The 22,056-nt window shown below is 40.9% G+C and overlaps 1 protein-coding gene across 3 annotated transcripts; it reads right to left on the minus strand.

Annotated features, from left to right (window-relative positions):
• Positions 1 to 315: 315 nt before the first annotated feature.
• On the minus strand, positions 316 to 21,841 carry pik3r1 (phosphoinositide-3-kinase, regulatory subunit 1 (alpha)). 3 transcript variants are annotated; one of them, XM_026356750.1, is made up of 15 exons: positions 21,577 to 21,841; positions 19,928 to 20,538; positions 10,808 to 10,900; positions 10,584 to 10,655; positions 10,181 to 10,312; positions 9,371 to 9,572; positions 8,933 to 9,015; positions 4,578 to 4,779; positions 4,288 to 4,468; positions 4,070 to 4,195; positions 3,841 to 3,983; positions 3,572 to 3,748; positions 3,372 to 3,446; positions 3,107 to 3,277; positions 316 to 2,758 (listed from the first exon to the last, which is right to left on the minus strand). In XM_026356750.1, the coding sequence occupies exons 2-15, from the start codon at positions 20,259 to 20,261 to the stop codon at positions 2,569 to 2,571; spliced, it is 2,181 nt and encodes a 726-aa protein (XP_026212535.1). In that variant the 5' UTR covers positions 20,262 to 20,538; positions 21,577 to 21,841; the 3' UTR covers positions 316 to 2,568. The 3 variants fall into 3 exon arrangements, with proteins under 3 accessions (XP_026212535.1, XP_026212536.1, XP_026212537.1); XM_026356751.1 differs by lacking the exons at positions 8,933 to 9,015; positions 9,371 to 9,572; positions 10,181 to 10,312; ... (2 more) ...; positions 19,928 to 20,538; positions 21,577 to 21,841 and adding an exon at positions 7,050 to 7,069; XM_026356752.1 differs by lacking the exons at positions 8,933 to 9,015; positions 9,371 to 9,572; positions 10,181 to 10,312; ... (2 more) ...; positions 19,928 to 20,538; positions 21,577 to 21,841 and adding an exon at positions 5,938 to 6,943.
• Between the last annotated feature and the right edge of the window lie 215 nt (positions 21,842 to 22,056).

Genomic DNA, 22,056 nt, shown 5'->3' on the forward strand with positions numbered 1-22,056 from the left:
TGTCCTTAACTTTAACTGGAAGATATAGAAGTGAAAGTGAAATTTTACCCTAAAAAAGTACAGAAGTTTTTCCAGAAAAATATAATAAAAGTACCAGTGGTGTTTCCCTTTTCTTTTATGTTGTTTATTATAATATAAATGCATGACCTGTCCTGGCTCCCCCTTGTCGTAGCACTTGTGTTTTACCTCACCAAGGAACAAACCCTGGTCTCCTGCATGGGGGGCAGTGATCTTACCCCTATGTTATCCCTGATAACACGAGCAACATTAAACATGGACAAATCAGCTTCAGTAATGAGACCAAAACAAGATTTGTTTCAATAAGAAGTGTTTTATTTCCTTTTTTTAAACAAAGCCCAATACAGATTTGAAGCTTAAACTGGGGAACACTGGTAAATTGCAATCAAATCATCATCATGTCTGGGACACCCACAAAAGATGAGCTCCAAATAAAAAAAAAAAAAAAAACAGACACAGACAATAATAATGAAGAAAATAAGGGTGCATGTTGTCCAGCGCTATAAAAAATATATTTTCAACAAGAAGAAACAAAGTTTATGCCAGCAGCTGTTGAGGAGGTAAATAAATTCAGATTCTAGTGTCTGTGACATTTAACGGCTTTTAAAGAACATCTGACATCAGCTGTGTACAGTTATTACAATTAAATATTGTTTATTTTATAATTTATCGTAAGTCTGTTAATACATGTAGACTTTTTAGCCATAATTTGAAATAAGAGTTTGACATTTAAATGAAAGTGGGTAGAAATAAACAAAATTAGATGGATTTTCAAAACTAACTTGTTAATATTTAACAGCTGAGCCGACTGTGAGAATATTTAGAGGGTGAAAGAATCTAATTTAATGGCAGGTAGCTCACATTTTGTCACGAGTGATTTTAATTTGTATTTTTTCCACATCTAACTTAGCAAAGGGTGAGAAATTATTAGTTCTGGTGGCGTGACACATTTAAGATTAAAGGTTAACAGTCATTTAAAATATTCTAACGTCATGACACCGGGTAAAAGCTAAAATAAAAATGGGATTAAAATTAGGATTCAACTGACATGATGTCATTTGAAATATGAAATTAGACACTATCTGCAATGAGCTGATCCACCCATGTAAACACAGTGATTTTCTGATACAGAAAAATACTAAGTGGACAATGTATATTGATCTTTAACAGTATCCATCAGTTGAAAACACCAGTTTGATATATTCTCATGTGGGAACATATATATTTTATAACAAAATAAATCTATACTGTTGTTTTCATGGTGATGGTTGATAACCTATTTCGAACTCTTTGTCTCAACAAACTGCATGTAGGTTTAGCTCTGTAAGAAATTGTGACTGAAGCAGCTCAAATACTCAAAAGGCTCTGCCTGAGAAGAACATTAGTTTGAAGCAAACAAAAGACTAATAAAATACTCATCTCTTGCATCTTTACACCAGTTAAAGTAATTTATAATAAAGTGTATGTTTCTATCATCTTTGAAAATTATACGCAGTTATTTTCTGTATCTTGGCATTTGTGACGCAAAATATCTGTCGGATATTTACAGAGGAAAAGATACTTTTCAAGCAGTAAAACAAGCTTATATCGTGGGCTGCAACAGAATAAACAAATGTGAAGAAATAATGGAGAAAGAATTGCATAGCAGATCAGAATATAACTACACAAGAACTGATCCTTTTTGGTATGGTGCACTTTGATTCATGACTTTGCACATATTCACATATGTACATGAATTACGTAATAATTCACCTGCCCACAGTAAAGATCAAGTTTACTTCTGCACTATAATGCTCAACAGCAAGAAGGCAGGATGCAGACGTCTTTGTCCTCTCCGCTCTTCTGATAAAGTTCATAGAAGTCTTTAAAAAAAAAAAAGAAAGAAAGAAAAACAAAAACAAATTGTAATGTTGTTTAAAAAGTGCCATTTTGCTACATGATCAGCTGATCCATGGTCTGCTACTGAAAGGTTAACACAAGCAATGTGTGTTACTCAGCCCCCAATGTCACACCGTTTCCTGATTCTATGAGTTTGGTCACATGGACAATCACACACACACACAGTCACAGTCACATAGACAGAAACACACTTGCACTCCAACACACACACACACACACATACAAACAAACAGATGACTTAAAAGGAAAAAACAAGTGGAAAAACAAAGTTGTGGCCGGTGGGTACAGTTCCATTTGAAGAGTTTATCTGGTGCAATTAGACATTCCGGCTGGTAAAGCTTTGAAAAAATAATAAGCACCATTGGGGAAAAGGCCTCAAATGTCCTCCGCTCAGGGAGAGTTCAGCAGTTTCTGCTAACTTTTGTGCTCCCACAAAAAGCAAAAGTGAAATAAATCTACATTCAGACTCGCCTCTGGCTCGTGGTCGGGCAAAGTCACTGAAATGTTTCAGGCTTTACTGCGTCTTTTCCTCCGGTTTCAAGTCTGACTTAGTCGGCATCAGAGCCTTGTATTAGTCACGGAGTCCGACGTCGTGTATCTCCAACTCCTGTGAGGCCTTTTCTTTGTGTCCATACGGATACATCTGTATCCTCACCGTCTCTGCTGGGCATAAACTGGGTATGCTAGCGTCACATTCAGAGAGTCATTGTGCTGGACCAAAGATGTGTGCTGGTAGTGAAGTACGAGTTCTTTTAATGAGCTGTACAGGTTGTATGGTTCCGCGAAGCCGTAACCCGAGGGGGTCTTGTTGATGACGCAGTGCTTCACCTCACCGTCCACACTGCAAAGAGAGGATAATGGTCACAGTTTGTTCAGTCTGCAGAGAATTAATGTGTTTACTTTTCTGATTGCTAGCTAGAGACCTTTACAGCATCTTGCTATATTTTATATATCTCAATCAACCACTAACTGATGGGTTTGCAACTTTTTGAAGTCCGTCTTAAAACAGTGTTTTGTGTTTGAATACTTTGGACGATATCAGTCTGAACTGAAATGCTTGAAGCCTCATTAGCTTCAGATAAACTAAACAGATTAAAATAATTTAGGAAGGGCCAGTAAGAACCAGAGGAAGCAGAAACTCTTGGACTTGAAGAAATGAACTTGTTCAATTTCATAAATGGATACGTACACAACGCTGCAGGCGTAGCATCCTGCTTTGCTGCTGTCTCGAACCAGGAATGTTCCGTCTCTCTTGCCTTGGAGCAGAGCCTCCGCCTGTAGTCGGTTTATGTTGCCCAGTTTCCACGACCGCTCGTCATGATGAGGAAGGTCTTCGTCATCGTCAACCATAGAATATTGACTAGAAAAACAAAGTGACGTACAGGGAGTGTGAGTTGTGAACTTAAGACATCTGCATTTTAGTGCTGGCTTAGTTAATTTGACTGGATACTCACTCTTCTGTGTTCTCGTTCTTGATTCCCAGCCACTCGTTGAGTTTCTTCTGTCGGACTCCTTTCTGGGTGAGCCACCTACGAGACAGAAGTCACGTGGAGATCAGAATCCAGGACAGAGCCATTTTCATTTTCTCCAGAGGGAAGAGTACTCCTTAGCCGCTTCAAAAGAAGCTGAGGCACTCTGTGAGTGCTGTACTTACATGAGATACTGGTCTCTGGTCTTGCGGAGCTGGATGAGGTCGGGCTTGATGCTGTTCATTCTCTTGTCGATCTCTCTGTAGTCTGCTGCCTGTTTCTTCAGGTCTTCCTCCAGTCTGCACTTGCTGTCAATAATTTCACTTATCCTTGATTTTAACTTCTCATAGTTGCCCATGATCCTGAAAACAACAGTTGAAGGTAATTAAAACATCTATTATGTACTGATATTGCTTCTTTGCAGCTGATGTAGTACAGTGTGGTAGATTCTTACCTCTGGATCTCCTTGTCGTTTCCTTCTCTCCTGAATTTTTCAATATACTCTTTGCTGTACCGCTCTTGTGTTTGGCATTGCTCTTCGAATATCTTTATAGTTTCATTAAACGCCTCTATCGCTGTCCTTTTCATTTGAATTTCCTGGAAACAGAGGCAAAGTGTTAGTGTGTTGTGTACTAATATTGTAGTACAATTCTCATTAAGGTTTTCTTCTGTGAGGTACTCACTTGTGATGTTCTGGTGTATTCTTCATACAGACGGTCGTACTCTTTGTTCTTCTCCTGGTACTGCTGGTGATACTCGCAGAGCTTCCTCCCGACAGCTTCAATGTTGTCTTCTTTCACCACTTGATCCTGAGAAGAGTTAAAAGTGCAAAAGCTGCAGTCAACTTGCTTTGAAATGAGCCTTTCTAACTGCTCTGGTTCAGACTGTGCTCGCGTTGTACCTGCTGGTGTTTGGAGACTGGATACAGCAGCTTGACATCTAGTTTGGGGTTGTACTGAGCCAGTGACTCATTGCGATAGTGGTTGATGAGCTCAACAACGGAGCTGAAGGTCAGTGGGTCAGAGAAGCCGTACTTCCCATCGCGATGGAATATCTTAATGAGCTTGTTGTTGCCTCCTTTCCTGCAGGCAGAAAAAAAAAGCGGCGCAACCTGTTAAACCTACTGCTAACAAATACGTAAGCAGTTCTACAAAAGGAAGTGATTTCAAAGTGAAGGAGGAAGGAGCCTACCTCAGAGTGAGAGTGTAGTCTCCATGCATTTTTGTTGAGGCATCTCGCACCAAAAACGTACCATCCGCAGTGTCCCTCAGTTTCTCATTCACTTCCTCCCTTGAGATATCTCCCCAGTACCATTCAGCATCTTGTAGAGCCATGTTGTTGTTCATACCGTTGTTTGTCACACTTGTGGGCTTAGGTGGCTTTGGAGGTAGAGCTGTGAAGACAATGAGTGAATACAGAACGTAAATAAATGTACTGCAGTGCAACTCAAACCTGTATTGGCTCACATATCATTAAATACTTGAGTTTTCTGGCTCATTACACCACATTTAATGCTGTTTGACTTGCACTGAGTGCATTTGCCCCAGAAAATACTACACACCAAATCTGACACCATTTACAGTTTAGACTTTGCATGAGAATTATGCATTTTACACACACATCCTTTTTCCACAGTAGCAGCGAGACAGTGTGACTCAGGAAGAATAAATTTCTCCCTCAATGAAGAAAGGTGTTCTCTATAAATATTCCTGGCTGCAGCACGATTGCATGCAACAGTGACACTAAAATGTTTATAGATTTCTTCCACTGTAAAAGTGTGGAAGCCACTGTTAAAATATAAATGCAGAACATTTTTGTAATATACAGCATAAATGCACAGTTGACTACTGTTCTCTCTACAGGGTTTTTCCTAACAGCAGTTATTCAGCTGTAGTATTTAATAAGATTTAAAGAGAATTTAAGCGGCTTTTCCTATTGCACCACTAAGAGTTAGATTTAAATCAGGTGATTGGCACAAACCCATTAAAACCAGTTCAGCTGTAGGTATGGAAAATACCTAATGTTAAATCTGCAGTGGATGCTCACAAGCTGACAGTTTTACAGCGGAGCCAACAGTAGCAGAGCTGTGGTATCCATCTATTTTTAACCCACAAATCTGCACCGCATGTGTTCGCTTCCTCTGCATTAACACCCTTTCTACTGCATTGGACATTGCACGACTTTGCTCACTGAGACAGAGAGCACCATTCACTTGCCAGACAACTACAACGGTGACATGGCATAAAATGTACAGGTTTACAATCTCTGCAAAATGCAGCCCGGTGGTTCAACCACAGCACAGTAGGTGCTGCACATATACCTTCCAACCTGATCACACATCATCACCAGATACCTAGAATTGTCTGATTCTTGAAACCAGTCATGTGAACAAACCAGTCTTAACAGCAGTGTGACGAGTTCCTCGCACAGCTTGAATATGGGCGAGCATATATCTGAAGTGGCTCAAACAGTTTTTTTATATACAACCACCAAACACCCATTTGAACAGCCATTAAGGACAGCCTGCTCAGTAACGTGTTACATCACTTACCACAGCCAATCACATTGGTGGTCTGTCACCAACCACTCCTGCATCTTAATTTCCTGAGCGCGATGAGGTCATTCTGGAAGCCTTTTACCTCCCCGCTTAAATTTTTTAACGCTGAAACTAAATGGAAAACGGACTAACGCATCATTCTTTCTGCAGCATCCGGCATTATGTCCTAGTATGCATCCATCTTAAAAAGAAACGTGCAGTGTCGCTCCGCTAGCAGAGGAGGGGAAGAAAGGACCGGCAGCCTGCTCCATGCTTTTCCTCTGTCATCCTCTCTCTCTCTCTCTTCCTCTCTATCTGTGTTGTGCTTGGCTGCTTGCTGTCCTGCAGGTTGCTCAGCCCCTCCTCTCAGCATGTGTCGTGCGGAGGTTTAGTCCGTCCCACTGCTGGCACTCTGACAAAGCCAGCTCTGCTGCAGCAGCACGTACACAGCTAAATTATAATGCTTGCCCTGGGTCAGCGGCACTTGGAGCTCCAAAATACGCCAGTAATCCCACAGTGTGACACTCGGCATGACAGAGTTAGCTCCCTTGATTTCCTGAGTGAAATTTAAATAGGCCTAGTTCTTAGTAAGGTATAAGGATTCACGTGGAATGCAGTCATTGTCCTTCCAGGCTCAACCTAAGTGCAGTTGTTGGGCTGCTTAACTTAAGAAGTAACGATACAGATCACATTACAGTTGCAAATCAGGGTTGTAGAAAATAGAAAATACTTTAATTTCTGTGTTTAAATGTAGAAAATAAGTTCTGCTGGGTTTATTTCTCCACTACAACCTACTGGAAATGTTTTAAGTCCTCTTTCAATAGTAGGTTTTAACTGACTTTAACTCTAAGATTCATCATCATGGCTCGCAGTAATGCAGAGTTATGTATGCAGTCCATAAGATCCACTTCTAACTGTACAACATGAGCAGTAGCCTTAGGCAAAACTGTTCACTGACAGCTATGACTGGAGGCTTAGTCTTGTTCTGTTCTGTTCTTAAGATGTGGTATGTGTCTTATTCTACCCATGCGGCCCCTTTTTCATTCCAGCCTGAAGGCAGAAACAGTAAAAACACACAAATCTACTTTTTGTGTGGCCATTAAAAAAAATAAATAAATAAAACTTACGTTGCAAGTTGTGCATGTTTTGCACAACTTGCTCTTTTTGGTAAAAGAGCTATTCTTCTTTGTAGCTTCTTTTATTCCCAGACGGTAAATTAAATCCAACTTCAGTTACTTTCACGTGCTTCAGTAAAGCTCCATTTCATAGTTCAGGCCCCAGAGAAACTGGATGTGGCTTGTTTTAATTATTCTTTCGTAGAAGGTCTACGTGCTTCTTAATGAAATCCAGGTAATCCCCTCGACGTGAGGCAGGTGCAGCATGCGACTGTCTAGCTGGCTGACTGTTAAGTTCCTGCTGTGAGCGTGGTAAAGCGCTGTGTCTCCTATCTCTCCATCTCTGATCGTTACAAGGCTAAGGCCTTCTTGCATTGAGGCATATAGTTAATGATTCGCTAGCTGCTCTAGTGTCAGTGCAGCTTGTTCTGAAAGCAGCCACTCGTGCCAGTGTGTCTCTGTTTCGTTGGTCACTCCCTCTTTCTGTTTGTAAAGGAGGAGTGGGGGGGGGGGTCTAGTCTTATGATTAACTTGCAAAGTTTCAAATATTTGCTGAGCTGGGCACTTTTAGGCAGGGAGGACATGTAGAGATCAGAAGGGGGAAGAACCGAGGGGTGGGGGTTGGGGGGTGGTCCTGCAAACTGGAAGTAGCCCTGAGTTAACAAGAAGTGCTCTGTGGAGCCGGCCGACTTTCCAGCCAACCAAATCTAAGTGGGCCTTTTGTCGCTTCCTTAAAATAGGTACGCAGTAACTGGGAGGAGGCACGCAGACACCCAAACACACACAGGTCATTCACAGAAACACATGTACAGAACATGTACATGTGTGTTTACAAAGTAGGTTATTCTTCCTCACTCTTCTTGCGACCCTGTGACAACCACACAGGAGAGACCGAAACCAGTTTTGCAAACCTGAACTCACATGTCACCATCACATGTTAAACGGGGTAATGTGTTTGTGAACTTGTATGGCTAACCGTGTGAGGATTGGTTTGTTTAACATCATGGGAGTACGGACATTGTGGCTGAGGATTAAGACTTGATTTTAGGGTGATGTTTAGGTTAGGGTAAGGGCCGAGGGAATGCATTTAAATTGTGTAAATTGGTGTCACAAAAATAGCTGTACAAAACTGTGTGTGTGCATAAGACTAAAAGCATTTAGGTCTTTGCCTGCCCATCCATCCCTCTCTTCTACTGCCAAAGTGCTCCTGCAGGTGCAAATTACTGACAGCTGAGAGGGTGCCATGCACAGAGACATTATAAATAGCCCTAGCAGGTAATAAAATGTTTAAACAGCCACTGCCATGTCCTGGGCCTCTAGGCCAGCCAACGCTTTTAAGTAGCATTGTAAAACCCAACTGTGCCACGCAACGTGCTGCCCTCTCTCACAACCACAGTCTAGCTACATGTCTGTAGACCACCATTGTACCAGACATGAAAACTGACTTTGTGCAGTTTTGCATTTCAAATATTACCAGTCAGTAATGTCAACCGAGATTTTATCAGTCCGTTTCATTTTCTGTCTTCGTTCCTACACAGTCACATGTCAAATTAGAATGTACCAGTAATCACATGATGCTCACTTTCCAGCAAAAGTCTGTACATCATCATTTTACTCAACCACTCACTAAATTGCACTTGTCACATAATCTGTCTCTCAAAAGCAGATACTGACATCTCTGCACACCACCCTTGATTCATACTGTGTCACAGCTGTGTAACAAAGATCATCAGGAAATGTTACCTTGCTTTTATCTAATACTGCCAGTCCTGCACCACAACCTTGTAACCTTGTGGTTTGCAGACTTTTGTTAAATTATATTGAACCATGCAGAAAAGCAGCATTAAAAACATAAAGGATGACAGAAGTGAAAATAAAAAGAAGTAGTTAAGTACCTGGAGCAGCTTGACTTTCACTCCATTCACTGGTCACAAGAACCTCAATGATCTTGACGTGGACATCCAGGCTGGGTTCACAACTGTGAAGAGCGAAAGGGGAGTTAAATAATGTTTTATTGCACAGGTGACCGTTTCAGTTGCTGCTCTCTGTGCTGGCTTCAATCTGATGGTATTTCAGGCTTAGCTACTTTAATTGTGCAGCACAGCTGGCAAGTAGAAAATCTCCAACCTACATACATGCACAGCTGAAACCCATGACTGCCTGACAGACTGTGCTCTGACAGTGTGTGAGTGCGCGCATGAGTGGGTGCTTGCCTGAATGCAAGTGTCTGCAAGGGTGCACGTTTGAGTGTATGCCTCGGTATTGCATTACGGTCTAGCTGACAGACCAGAGTATGCAGCTGCAAGGTTTGATCCTGCTGCTCCAACACCCACCTGGAGGCCTGTGGTCTGAAAAACACTGGACTGAAGATCTCGCCTAGGGTCCTAGCGTTGAGCAGATTCTTGGAGCCGTTTTGGCACACTCTAGCGAAATGCTTTAGCAGACAGTGGAGGGTTAGCCAGTATTGAGGAGGCAGGCTTGGGGTGCTGGCAATTCGACGTAGCAGCTGGGCACATTCCTCAGGATTCACCACCTCTGTTGAAACGGACAAGAACAGTTGAGAGGTCGACAAGACAGATGTGAAAAACCGAAGCCTATCTAAGTCAAAGAAGAGCATAAAATGAAAGATGTTTCGTTGAACAAAGACGAGATGGAAAAAAAAAAACAATGTGCTGTTAGATTTGAAAACCACAGAGACTGTGTGGTTGACAGTGAGCGTAAGGTACACTGGTAGGTGATTGGCTGCTCAGAGATGCTAGAGATAAACTCTCAGGCTTGTTTTAGTTCCTATTAACCACAGATATCCTGTTTCTGGCCCTGTGACAGCAAGAGAATGCAGCGCTACAGAACTGTGTGGTGTGAGAATTTTTTTCTGTGCTTGCAACAGAGACAGCAAGACAGACAAAGATAAAAGAAAGAGTAAATGACAAAATACATCAGTCAATTTGCATTTTATAGTGACAAAGGGCGCAGAGAGTGAACATTTAAAAAAAGCCCTCGAGAGCCAAAGGGTGCTGATGAACTCTTGTGGTTTTGTGTGCAAAGGACTCAATGTTCAGTAGCAGTGAACACGAACATTGCGTCAGCACTTCTGCTCTATGCCAACCGTACAGTAAACAAATAATAAGTGAACGCATTCTGACCTTTTGCAGTGAGGACCATTTGAGCGTATATTGCAGTGGGGATGATTGGCTGTGGAAGATCCTGCAGGTACCTGCGCAGACCATCACACAGAACCGGCAGTTCCAAGTGATCCAGGTCAGCTGACTGAGGATCTGAAGTGCAAAGCAACACATGCACAAGATTAAATAGTAAAAGTTAGTCAAAGAGATCTTCAATTACACAGTACATCATGCACAGGTACATACTATGGATGTGTACAAGCATTTTTACGTCATCTCACCTCATTTAGCTCGCGTCAACATTGCCACTTACGTCAATCTTTTTTGTTACAGTCTCTGAGACACCTTATGTCTGTGCTTATCTGTCATTCAAGCGTCAGATTTGATCAAATGTGATTAAAGTAATGTAAATATATATACTCACCATCAAAATACTGTCTGACTTCAAGTCCAGCACCAGCAGTGAATGTTCGATATAACGTGGGATTATCCAGACCTGAAAATATTGAGTTGAACACAAGCTGTTACATTTACTGACCGACGTAACCAAGGGAAGTTGTTTCATGTTGCTCTGTATAAGCACAATAAAATATGGTTTTAAATGCACAAATCCAGAAGTGCAGCAGAACGTTACTTTATTGGACTCACCTTTCCTCTCAATCGCTTCCAGTAGTCTGACCAGCATGGGTGGGGCGGTGTCTGGAAGACAGAACTGCTCCGTCAAGTCCATCAGACAGAAGCCTGGAGGAGATAATAGCAGCATGTATGTCAAGATGATTTTAAAGGAGTGAAACTTTCATGTATTTCTCAATGTGGTTAAGTCAAATAAAAAAAGATGACACTTCTGTAACAGATTCTCACATTTGAAATAAACTATGTGCATATAACCTATGCTTTAGTGCCTCAAGGATTTTGTTTTTACAAAGTAGCTATGAGCAGTATAAGTTTTATATATATATTTTCACTACAGATTCATCTTTGGATACTTTTTTACAGTAATGAATTATTATTCTATAAGGTATGAGGAAATAGTGGATGTAGAGGTAGACGTACAGACTTACTCGTGCAAAGTAATCTACAAAAGATCCACTCCAAAGTTCGTTGTATAGTTGTGTGTAAAACACACAACCTGTATGAAAACCTTAGCAGGATAACAACTAACTCCACAGAACATGGTCAGAAACCATGCATCTCCAACAGCTATACTACTTACTACTAACATCAGACGCCAACCTGTCTGCCCACTGTTATATCTCAACACAGATTTCTTAAAGTGGCAGTACTCAACAGCATAGATTTTAATACAAGCAAATAGTGTCAGCAAATTATTAAACCAAAAGCTCCTATTGTAAAAGGCATAAATGCTAAGTGTTTAGCAAAGTAAAAAATGTCAACAGTTTGGCTCATAGTTTCCTAATGCTCACATTTTATCACATATTACAAAGAAAATCACTATAAACCAATAATTAGGGTCAAACTGTGCGACATAGTGAAATAATGATGTTTCTTTAGATGAACTAGTCACTTCAGCTTTATTTAGCAGTTTACAAGGCTGTAATATTTTTAAAGTATCCTTTAAAGTACTCCAAGTCGATACGCTATGAAATATCGTGTTTCTAATAATTATACACGGTCTTATCTTTTGTTGTTCTTGAACTATTACAGTATTCATAATGGTAACTGTTCTGTAACCGTAACATCTGATCTGCTAGTCAAAGTGGTTGTCAGAAGGTGGGATGGTCATGTGACATTAAATGGTGAGGGCTGCAATTCATCTGAACCGGAAAAGGTTGATTAGGCACATGACTTATGGGCTACTTAGGACTTCAAAGGCAGCAGGTTCAGGACCACAGGACTGCCTTCAAAAGTAAAAGGTGAGTATTTACAACAGACCGATTCAGGAACACGAGGTGCTGAGTACTAAAGTTAGGGTTTGGCGGACCGGGGAACTAAGTAAATACCCTGTGATATGAGGTAAGCCAGATTTGACTTTTTTTTTTCCTAATTTTTCTTTTAGAACTTTTCATCCAGGTGTGGACATGAAAGGATGAAGGGGTTGGCAGCGATTTTATTTGGATTTGCAAAGGCGTATTTTGAAAAGACTTCTCTAAAAGACTCAACTGTTCAACAGCACATGTGCCATTTCAAAATGGTGAGAAACTATGAATGGAACCCTTTCTCTCTATAATAAATTTCTTTCTACCCAAAGAAAAAAAAAAAAAAATTATTTATTTTTTTAAAATCAGGCATTACAATGTGAAGGTGGTGGTCTCTACTGATGGATGCATGCAAGTCACAACTGAGGAGCTACCCTACAAATAATGAACCACTTCATCCAAATCCACATCCTCTTTGGCCAGCGTTACATACAGGTTGGTGTGTTGCGTGTGAAGAAACTGGTTTACTAAAGTACCTCTAACCTCAAAACACACAAAACTCCATGTAGGACAACTGGTCATCTGGAAGACATTATTGGAACTGCAAAGCAAGAGGGGGGTTTTCTCAGAAGCAATGAACTCTGAGATGGAGCACCAACGTGTTCCCTAAATAGAGATCGAGACATGCAGTGCTGCCATCGCACACCTTGGAAGTGTAACCTTTCTCCCAGACAAGATATCCAACACTGCTGCCACTCTACAGCCAACCATTTTCTAAGAAACTCAATTCACAACCTAGAGTTAAATTTAAATGTCTGTATCTCTGAGAATTACCCGACTACAATATCACACAGTTAGCTAGTTTTATTGAAGGGAATTTCTTCAAAAGCTTTGTGGAAATTCCTAAAAGAAGATGCATCAATGTGATCCAAAGGTTTCTATTAATTTACTATCTAATGGCTGCACTATGAGTGACACAGGACAGCCAGGAGATAGAGTTGCTTCTGGGTAAAGTCAACGACGTGGTGTTTCGGCACCAATGCAAATGTATCTCGTAGCACACAAAATATGGCAGAAATGTTTCAAGATACCAGTGTTGATTTCTATTATGCCTTGGCATAAAATAAAGCAATAAAAACATGCTGGTCACAGCTTATAACCATGGAAACATATCTCATAACAACTAATGGCCCAAGATTAACACCTTTTCTGCAAACGCATTACACTGCAGGACCACTGGAAGGTCATACATCCTCAGAAATACATGCATTAATAGGAAAGTGTCTGTTGTCTTGCTGTGTTTAGAACATCTGAGTTCAGGTCTTCAAAATGAGTATGGAGACAGGGGCCCCTTGGACATGTGTCCACAAGCCTGCATGTTTGGCAGACCTCATGATATCCCAAAAGGCCTCAGCAAGTCAATAGTCAGTTACTCAACCACAGATCGAGGAAGTCAATGCAGCTGCCACTAGAGCTTCTGTGGCGTGGGGGGGACAATCTCCCCAGCTACAACGGTATGTCTGAACCGAGCAAACTGCAGACTGTGGGCACGACTGACACACTAAAGATAGCCCACACTTTAGATAAATTTAGAGGAGCTATACCGTTTCTTCTCGTCTGAAAAAAGGTCTAGCTGGGGCATGTCAGTAAAAACCTGTTAGCCCACGGAAAGAATGTCAAAATACACCACACGTGACAGCACATTATAGAGGCATAAGTGCAAATTATAAAGCTATAATATAGAAGTGGATACTTTACAGTACATACATATCATTCATGAAGAGGCTGCAACTGATGCACTAACTAAAGCAATATCCAGGTATCCAACAATTTAAAACATAGAAAAAGGAAGAAATAGCTTTTTCTTCAATCAAAATATTTGTATAGGGAGCACTAGCATGTTGTGACATGCATGCACTATAGGGAGATGCAGATTTGAGCTGAGGGAAGGTGGAAAAGGGCAGACAATGTCTCCTCCTGCAGGATAGAAGCTGCAGTGCAAAACTGAAGCAACAGCCAATGAGAAGACTGTTGCTACAGCCCGACAATTAACCCTACGAAGAGCAGACATCGCTTGAATCACAAAACCTACACAAATAACCACAGTTTCCCGGTCTGCAATTTGTACAATTCAGTGGCAATCAGTATTCAGGCCACATACCAAAATACCCAGTGATTACTACTTGAAAACATTTTTTGGGTGCGTGTGCAGCACCGTTTTATATTTAAGGTGGATTTCCACAGCACCACTCTCACAAACGATCAAACCACTTCAGATTTAATGAAATTCACAGAGAAGTGGTTTGAATAGAAATGTCATATATGTTATATTTCAACTATTGTCAACCTGCAGCCAATTTGTCAAGTAAACTAATTTTAAATTACAGCTAAATTGTTTTGAGGTATCTTCACTATCACTCTTTAGTTTGATTAACATATAGATATGAAGTGATATTTATTACTTGTGATAACAGTACAGTATACACAGTTTTACAGAGCGGTTAGAAACTTGTGGGCTTGTATGTCTCCAGCCAATCAGAATTTGGTCCACTCTATATATAAATATATTTACAATAAAATTTTAATCTGAATTAATCTACATTATTAGGAAGAAAAAAAAAATCATTCTTCTTCAATGTGAGCGGTTTAATCATGTTAAATCATGAGCATTTCCATTCAATCATATATGTCATCTTGCATCGCTATGGCAACAGAAATATTATACCCAACCACTTCTAAAAGTTTAACCACAACCGTTTGAACATGTGTAACCGTGAGCTTACCTCTACCTGGAAATCCTTTTTCTGTATTCAATACATTGTCTCTGAAACTCAAAATGAGTTCTGGGTTGAAAACAACTGAAGCTTAGCTCATGATCTATTTTGTTCCTATGTTTGTGTAAAACTACCCCTCCTCAGCTCCGCAGCTTGAGGCTTCAACTCACGCCTTCCCTCCCTCCAGTAGCTCGTTCAACTCGTCTCCCTCCTTCTCCAATACATCACATTTTTGAAATACCTTTTTAGCTTCCCTTGACTTTGTGCTCCCCTCTAATCTATTGTACCACTTCTTCAAGTCTATGAGTTGGTCTCTGTTCCTTCTCCCTCTCTCTCTCCTTCTTAATCCTGCTAGCAGACATGCTCTGACTCTAGTAAAGAAGATTTGCCATTTCAGACTCCAGTCTCTGCACACAATCAAGTAATGAAACAGTTATGCACGCTTTCATGCACACAATTCCATACACGTCTTGCTGGATTTATGCACTAATGCAGTTTGCAGAAAGAAAATTACAGTGTTGATTTTACTGAGCCCTTAAATTACATTACTTCTCTTTCTCCCTCTCAGTCACGTCAGCGAACAGCAGCGTATTTTTAAAAATGGCCATAATGACTTCAGTTCTAATTTGAAGGGCCTGGTTATGATACTCGTAAACACAGGCGAGTGTGAAAAGAGAAACAAGATGAGGATTTTTGTTCACCATGCTGTTAACGCATAAGGGATGTGCTCACCCAGTGCTAGAGATCGATATCTGGGCTGATCCTTTTTATTATGGATAAGGATGAAAAGGGTTAGGATGTGGTGGACTGCTCACAAGAGGAGATTACATAAAGTGTATGTATATATATATATATATATATATACACACACACACACACACACACACACACACTTTTTTTGGCATTATAGCCTTTATAGTTAACAGTAAAGGGAGCTACAGAAAACAAGAAGCAAGTATGACAAGCAATAAATGTAACTGCATCTTACGTGAGTCATTAACCATGGAATTCAGAAATGTGACATCTTTGCCACTCTGTCTGTGGCCAACAGAACAAATTCAATAATGTCATGTTTCCACCGCCGTATAAGTGTATGTTTCAACAAATATACAGTGCCCATTTAGCTAATTTTAGTAAATTATTGTTAACCGACTAAAAACAAACAGCTTAAAAGCTAAAGGCACCAAGACAAAAACGAGACTTGAACTAATCTGCAACTGCTTAGATAATAATAGAAGTAATTTTCCTAAGCAAGGATGATTGCAACCTGAGCAAAATGTTCTCAGTTTCTCAGATGTGAGGTTTTGCTCCTTTCTTTTTCCCTGTTAGTTGGACATTTTAAAGACAAACAGTCGTTTGGTTTGGCGTGAGAAACAGCAATACTTCTTTGTGTGCTTTAGCTAGGACTCAAGAGAAGGATGAATTTCTGCTGCCACATTAGTGCTGGAAACCTCTTATATTCTTACATTTACACATATCTGGAAGAAACAAAAACTGTCACACAGTCCAATGCTGGAAACTATAACAAGACAAAAATACATTTAAATCAAGCTCAAGTCTGACATTCACAGTGAGTGGATTTGGTGCTGCCGTTCTCCCTACACCTGACAAATGACAACGACGTTAAAATCTAACAAATGTGACGCAGATTTAAATTAATATTTAGTTAAGTTAGAAGATAAAAATAATAGGATGGAGTTCAGTGGCAATCACTAGGGTCCTATTCAGCGAGCCACCGTTTATTGTCCAGTTGCATTGTGCACCAAGTCACTGCAATCAGCACATAGCACAATACTGATTCATCACAAAGCTACAAATCAGTCTACCATGCAATCTGTGCACACCCCTCCACCAAAGAAGCGCCAACACATTCCTGGCCCCAGCTGTCTTTCGTCCCACAGACGAACGCTAAATCACAGCACAAGTGTTACGTTACAAAACTTTACCTGTGTTCATTCGGACACCGACTCTGATGGATTAGGTGATCTGTGACTGTAAAGTGTAGAAAAGTGAAACTGTTAAAAGCGGAAACCAAAACTAAAGCCGCTACGTGCCAATTTTAAGAGAGAAGTGAATTCTCAGTGGAGGAAAATCAACAGTACAGAGAGAAAGGTTTCAATACAGCAGATGTCAGCATGAGGACTAAAGAGGCCCAGAGAAGGAGAGTTATATTATCTCCATCTCCAGCTATGCAGAGTACTCTCTCTATAACTGTCTACTGTGTACAGGCTGCTCTCTAACTTCCCAGCAGCCAAATATGTCCACCGAAAACAAACTACTTCAATCCTAATCTTTCATAAATTAAGTGCACAGCAAAATACACTTACAAATGTGTCAAGAAACATTTCTGGATCAACAAACTGCTGTGTCATATGTTTGGAAACATAAGGATAATCTTCACATAAGGAAGAGTGGATCGCCTGACAGCATCAAATATTTTGTTAAACAAGACCGAGCTTGCAGGTTGATCCTTGTGAGAGCATGTTGAGTAACGACCAGTTATTCAAACTTTTATCTCTATCATTTGGGAAAATGTTCCCCCAGACTGGCTGTTAGAAGATAAAGAGTAATTAAACACATGTAATGGTGAACACGCAGAAGAGCACAGTTAACATTTAACCGTTTAGTGCCACTGCTTTGTATTTGCTTATGCATTAACTATGGTGGTGACGTATACTGTATGAGTGCAATGGAGAAAATGGTTGACTGGTGATGATGAAATACATTTTGAAAAGTATTTTTTTCCATCTATGGGTTTTATTCTGTTTAACTTTGATAAGACAAAAGAATGACACTTTTTGTTCATCAGCATGACAGATATGAAAAGTGATAAAAGGATGAGACTGCATTTGTGTGGGTTTCAATCTCCGAGTTCCTTGGCGGGCTCAAACACATGTAAATTCTCTCAACCGAGAGGCCCAGAAAAGGAGCAACACTTTAATGTTTTCAAAAAAAAAGAAAAAAGAAAGGCTGAGAACTGGAATGAGGCGGAATGGTTTCCCAGCCCGGCCCTCTTCTCTTTCTCTCTTGCACTCCCCACATCTGCTTCACTCATGTAAACCCCTGTGGCTCAGAGAGTAGAGAGGCCCCTTTCCAAGCCTCCATTCTCCACCTCTTTTCCCCCTGTCAGAGCCGACTGTAGGAACTGTCAAAACACGAGGAGGAGGAGGAAAAAGAAAAGCTGGGGAGGAGGAAGAAGAAAAGCTGGGGAGTAGGAGGAAGGGAGCAAGAACCCTCAGTGGTGGGCAATAAATCACTAACACTCTGGGAGCAACAAGCTCTGCCTCCATCGCAGAGCCCTCAGCCCCTCTTCAAAGCCCCCATGAGCATGCACAGCCAAAGTTCCTCCCCGAGGCCCCCACCACCGCCTCACCCCTGCTTTAGCTCCTCTGCCAAGCCCCCAGCTCCACCAGTCATACGCCTTTTGCACACTATCCCTTGCACGAACCCTTTGGTTAGTACAGGGGCTCTTTTGCCCTCACCCACAACCCCAGGGCCCCTTCTCTCCCCCTCCATGTATCTCTCACAGCCCTGGACACAGAGGCTTTTCTTCTCCTGGTGCTACATTCACACTCGCTCTAGGCACAGTGCTGCCACTCAACCACGACACAGCCATTAGACACATGCCCCCTTCATACAGCTCCTCGCTCACCCGGCAAACCACAGCAAAGAATTTCACAATCGTAGCAAAGAAAGGCAGGAACTAGAAACCTGGCAGCTACAGCTGCTCTTTAGGTGAGCAGAAAGCTTTAAGTACGCAGTCACGCAAGCCACAGTGTCTTTAAAAAGATGCTAATTTAAATTGCAGTTCATAGTTGTGGCCTGAGCAGTTAAAGTGAATCTGCCTTCAAAGGGGAATTTTGACACGCAAGTGCATTGAAATTCACCGAACTGGAAAAAAAAAAACAACAAAACTTGCAAAACACATCTTATTTCACAGCAGTTGCTCAATAACTCGACCGCTTCAAGGCATTACTCATTCTTGGTTATAGATGTCACATCACACCGACTGATCAGATGGGTTTAGCCTAGATTTGTTCTTTAAGGGAGGCACATGTTTCACCTAGCCTTGTTAAAACTACAGAAATTGTGTTGTAGTAGTGTGAATGTTTATACATTTCGTGTATCTTGTTTTATATGTGTGCAAATAGATTTTAGTATAGTTTTAGGACCAATGTTATTTCAGCATCAACAGCAACTCCCTGTAGAATCTCAACAGCCCTGTGTTTATACAGGTGTTACCAAGACATAATCATAACCCTATTGTGAACAGAACTAAGGCAAATCAAAGATGTTGATGATGAAGTTGCTAGCTAGCAAACTACAACATGTTAATATGACAGCTCTGAGGTTTAGCAAGGATATTTTTACAGATGTGAAGAAGCTAGCCTAACGGTTCCCACAGACTTCAATCACCAGTATACAGTAATCTAATCATCTTTCTCAACACTGATGAGGGAATTATATCCCCTCAAGACATGGGTTTATGGTGAAACAGAGCCAATATTCACTGGTAACATATGGCTGGCACAAGATGCTCTGGTGTACTATAGCCTGGACGCAAGCCAGCGCCATTGTCCTACGGGACTGAGTTTGGTTCACATTCAGTGAAGCTGTACAGCAATGGGCAGAGTGTTTTGAAAGTGTTTTCCAGAATCAGCATCTTTCTCACACTTAATTCAGCTAAATTTAAACTCAATAAATCTTTTACTGAACTATTAATAACTTGACAAGACGTCAGGAGAAACACTGAAATTACATAATGTAGTTAGTTAGGATATAATTATTAATAGTAGTTAGTTATAGTAGTTGAAAACTTAATAATCTCACTGCTAAAAGAGAAACTCCACCTGCTTATGAAGGCTATGAAATGTGGCTGAAAGTTAAACTTAAAAGGAATTCATGTCTGAATAATACAGTTGTTTTTCTTTTTCCACTTTGTCATCCTCCATAATTCTTATTTGATAAAAAAAATGTCCATTATTTTTCTTTACTTTTGTTTATTTTAACAATAAAACATCTTTACTCAAGAATATATTGTGTGAATGTATTGGTATTGACAATGTTAGCAGCGGTTTTATATGCTAAGTAGTTGTATGGTCTGGTGTTAAACTTACCTTGCTCTGAGTCAGAGTCTGTTTCCACCTTGAAGCTTGGAGCTACAGGTAAGGGTCTGAGGGGTCTTGGCTTCGGTGTAGGGGGAGAGATCCACTTCCTCCCAATGTACTCAACATATGTCCCAGGGAAGTCCCCCTTTTCCTGACTGGTTTCGTTGAAGCCTGGCAGCCATCCAATGTCATCTGGCCTTTGTTCCAACCCATCGGTGTACCCAAGAGCCACCAGAGCGCCTTTGCTTACCAACAATATGTCCCCCACATGCAGATCAATGTCTTCTTCCCTCTCCTTCTTGTAGTCGTAGAGCGCCCTGTACTGATATCCTTCAGCACTCATATTGATCACTTCGTTTCAGTGTGGTCTACTAAGATGAGCAATCAATGTTACTTTTCAGCTTCCTCTGAATGTGCGTTTAGTCCAGGTACACATTTACTAGTGCAAATGGTTGTATGTGTATACCTCCAGCAAAGAAAAGGAAATATTTAACTTGTCTTCATTCTTTCACTTTCCTTGTCCCTTCTGTACGATTTGCTGCTCTTTGGGTGTGTTGCCTCGCAGTATGTACCCATCAGTAAAATGTCTGCAGCTGTGATCTAGGGAATGCGATCCAGACCTGTAAGATGAGAGTGGAGACCATTTGCAACACATTGCATAAGACAGTTATACTGTATATCACATGACAGACTCTAATCTACAGAAAGCAATGGTGGACTGAATTTTATATTTATTGAGAGAATAGTATGTCTTTCATCTTGCTTTTATTACCTTTTGTACCATTTATCACAATTGTAGCAATGTGTTGATAAAGAGCTGCAACAACTAGCAGATTATACCCTGTTCATGTGCTACCTGTTTGTTAATTATTTCATTTTGAGGCAAAATGCTTATTTTCCTTTCACAGTTTATAGAACAACAGATCAAAAAAGAAAACCTAGAATAACCTCCACTGTACTTTATCACTTATTAGTTGCAGGTAGGCTTGCATTAGCACTTCTCTCTCCATTTTTTATCAGCTGGGTACACTGTGGGCCTCGCTGCTAATCATCTTGCACATCTAACAGTTTCTAGGTCGTGTTCAGGGCTCTTTAGCCATCAAGGTTACAAACATTACCTTTATCTGTGACTGCTTAAATTCACACCACTACTAAGGCAGCCCTGTTATAAGAGTAGACAGCAACCTCCTTAATATTTTAGCATTTGCAAAGCGTTTCAGCAGCGAAGTTGTGGATTTGGAAAGCCTTTGCATGGCTGCAAACTGTCCAGTCCGACTCTGACAAAACGCCAGGGAGCAGAGTTAGCTAGCTAACGCCAGCTTGCTAACATTGACGACTGGCTGTTAACGTTAGCTAATTAACTCTCTCCTTTCAGTAATTACGTACAGTAGGACTTTGCTAAAAGTTGGAGTTATTTGCTGGTTTTCATAAACAGAAGAACTGTGAGAAGGGAGCTTAAAATAAGTTAGAAGAGAAGTGATGAAGCAGAACAGACGGGAAAAAAAGAGTTGGATAGATGGGAAGTTGGATATAAAGTCTCTAAAGTTCAACTTTGGTAATTACCCTTAGATAACCGTCTCTATCTCACAAGCAGCTTCTTAAATTATCACTTTTTAACAAACATTTCGAGCTACGTTAGCGTTAAGTTGGCTACATACCGAGTGTGCATGGATCCACAGGCGAATCCAATGAGTCCTCTTCCCTCCACACAAGCTAACTAAACGCTTCCACTTCGGTAAACTTCAGAGCGGCGGCGCACTGGGGACAAAATGAAGCCTCAAACGAATCCTTTGTGAGTACGGATAAAAACAAAACTCCCCCTCCGTTCGGCTAGCTTTAAATTCGGTTTAGGGAGTCCTACAAAGTGTTACAACCTCCACCCACACGACATAACGGCACCGTCCCGAACAAACGCTCCCTTGAACGTCGCCTCTGCGCCCAGCGACGGGAGACAAAGCTCGCCCACGGATTGGCCGTTGTGTCTATCAATCACATACGTCACACAATCGGACCAATCGGGTTCTCGCCTATGGCTGACGCCCATTGTCCACGCACTCCAGCACGCAACGTGAAACACCTTTGGAAATTACATAACTCCCGCACGAAGTCCTTATGTTCACACTAATAATAATAATAAT

Source organism: Anabas testudineus, chromosome 12, assembly GCF_900324465.2.
Source record: "Anabas testudineus chromosome 12, fAnaTes1.2, whole genome shotgun sequence".
In the NCBI taxonomy this organism is placed as follows: Eukaryota; Metazoa; Chordata; class Actinopteri; order Anabantiformes; family Anabantidae; genus Anabas; species Anabas testudineus.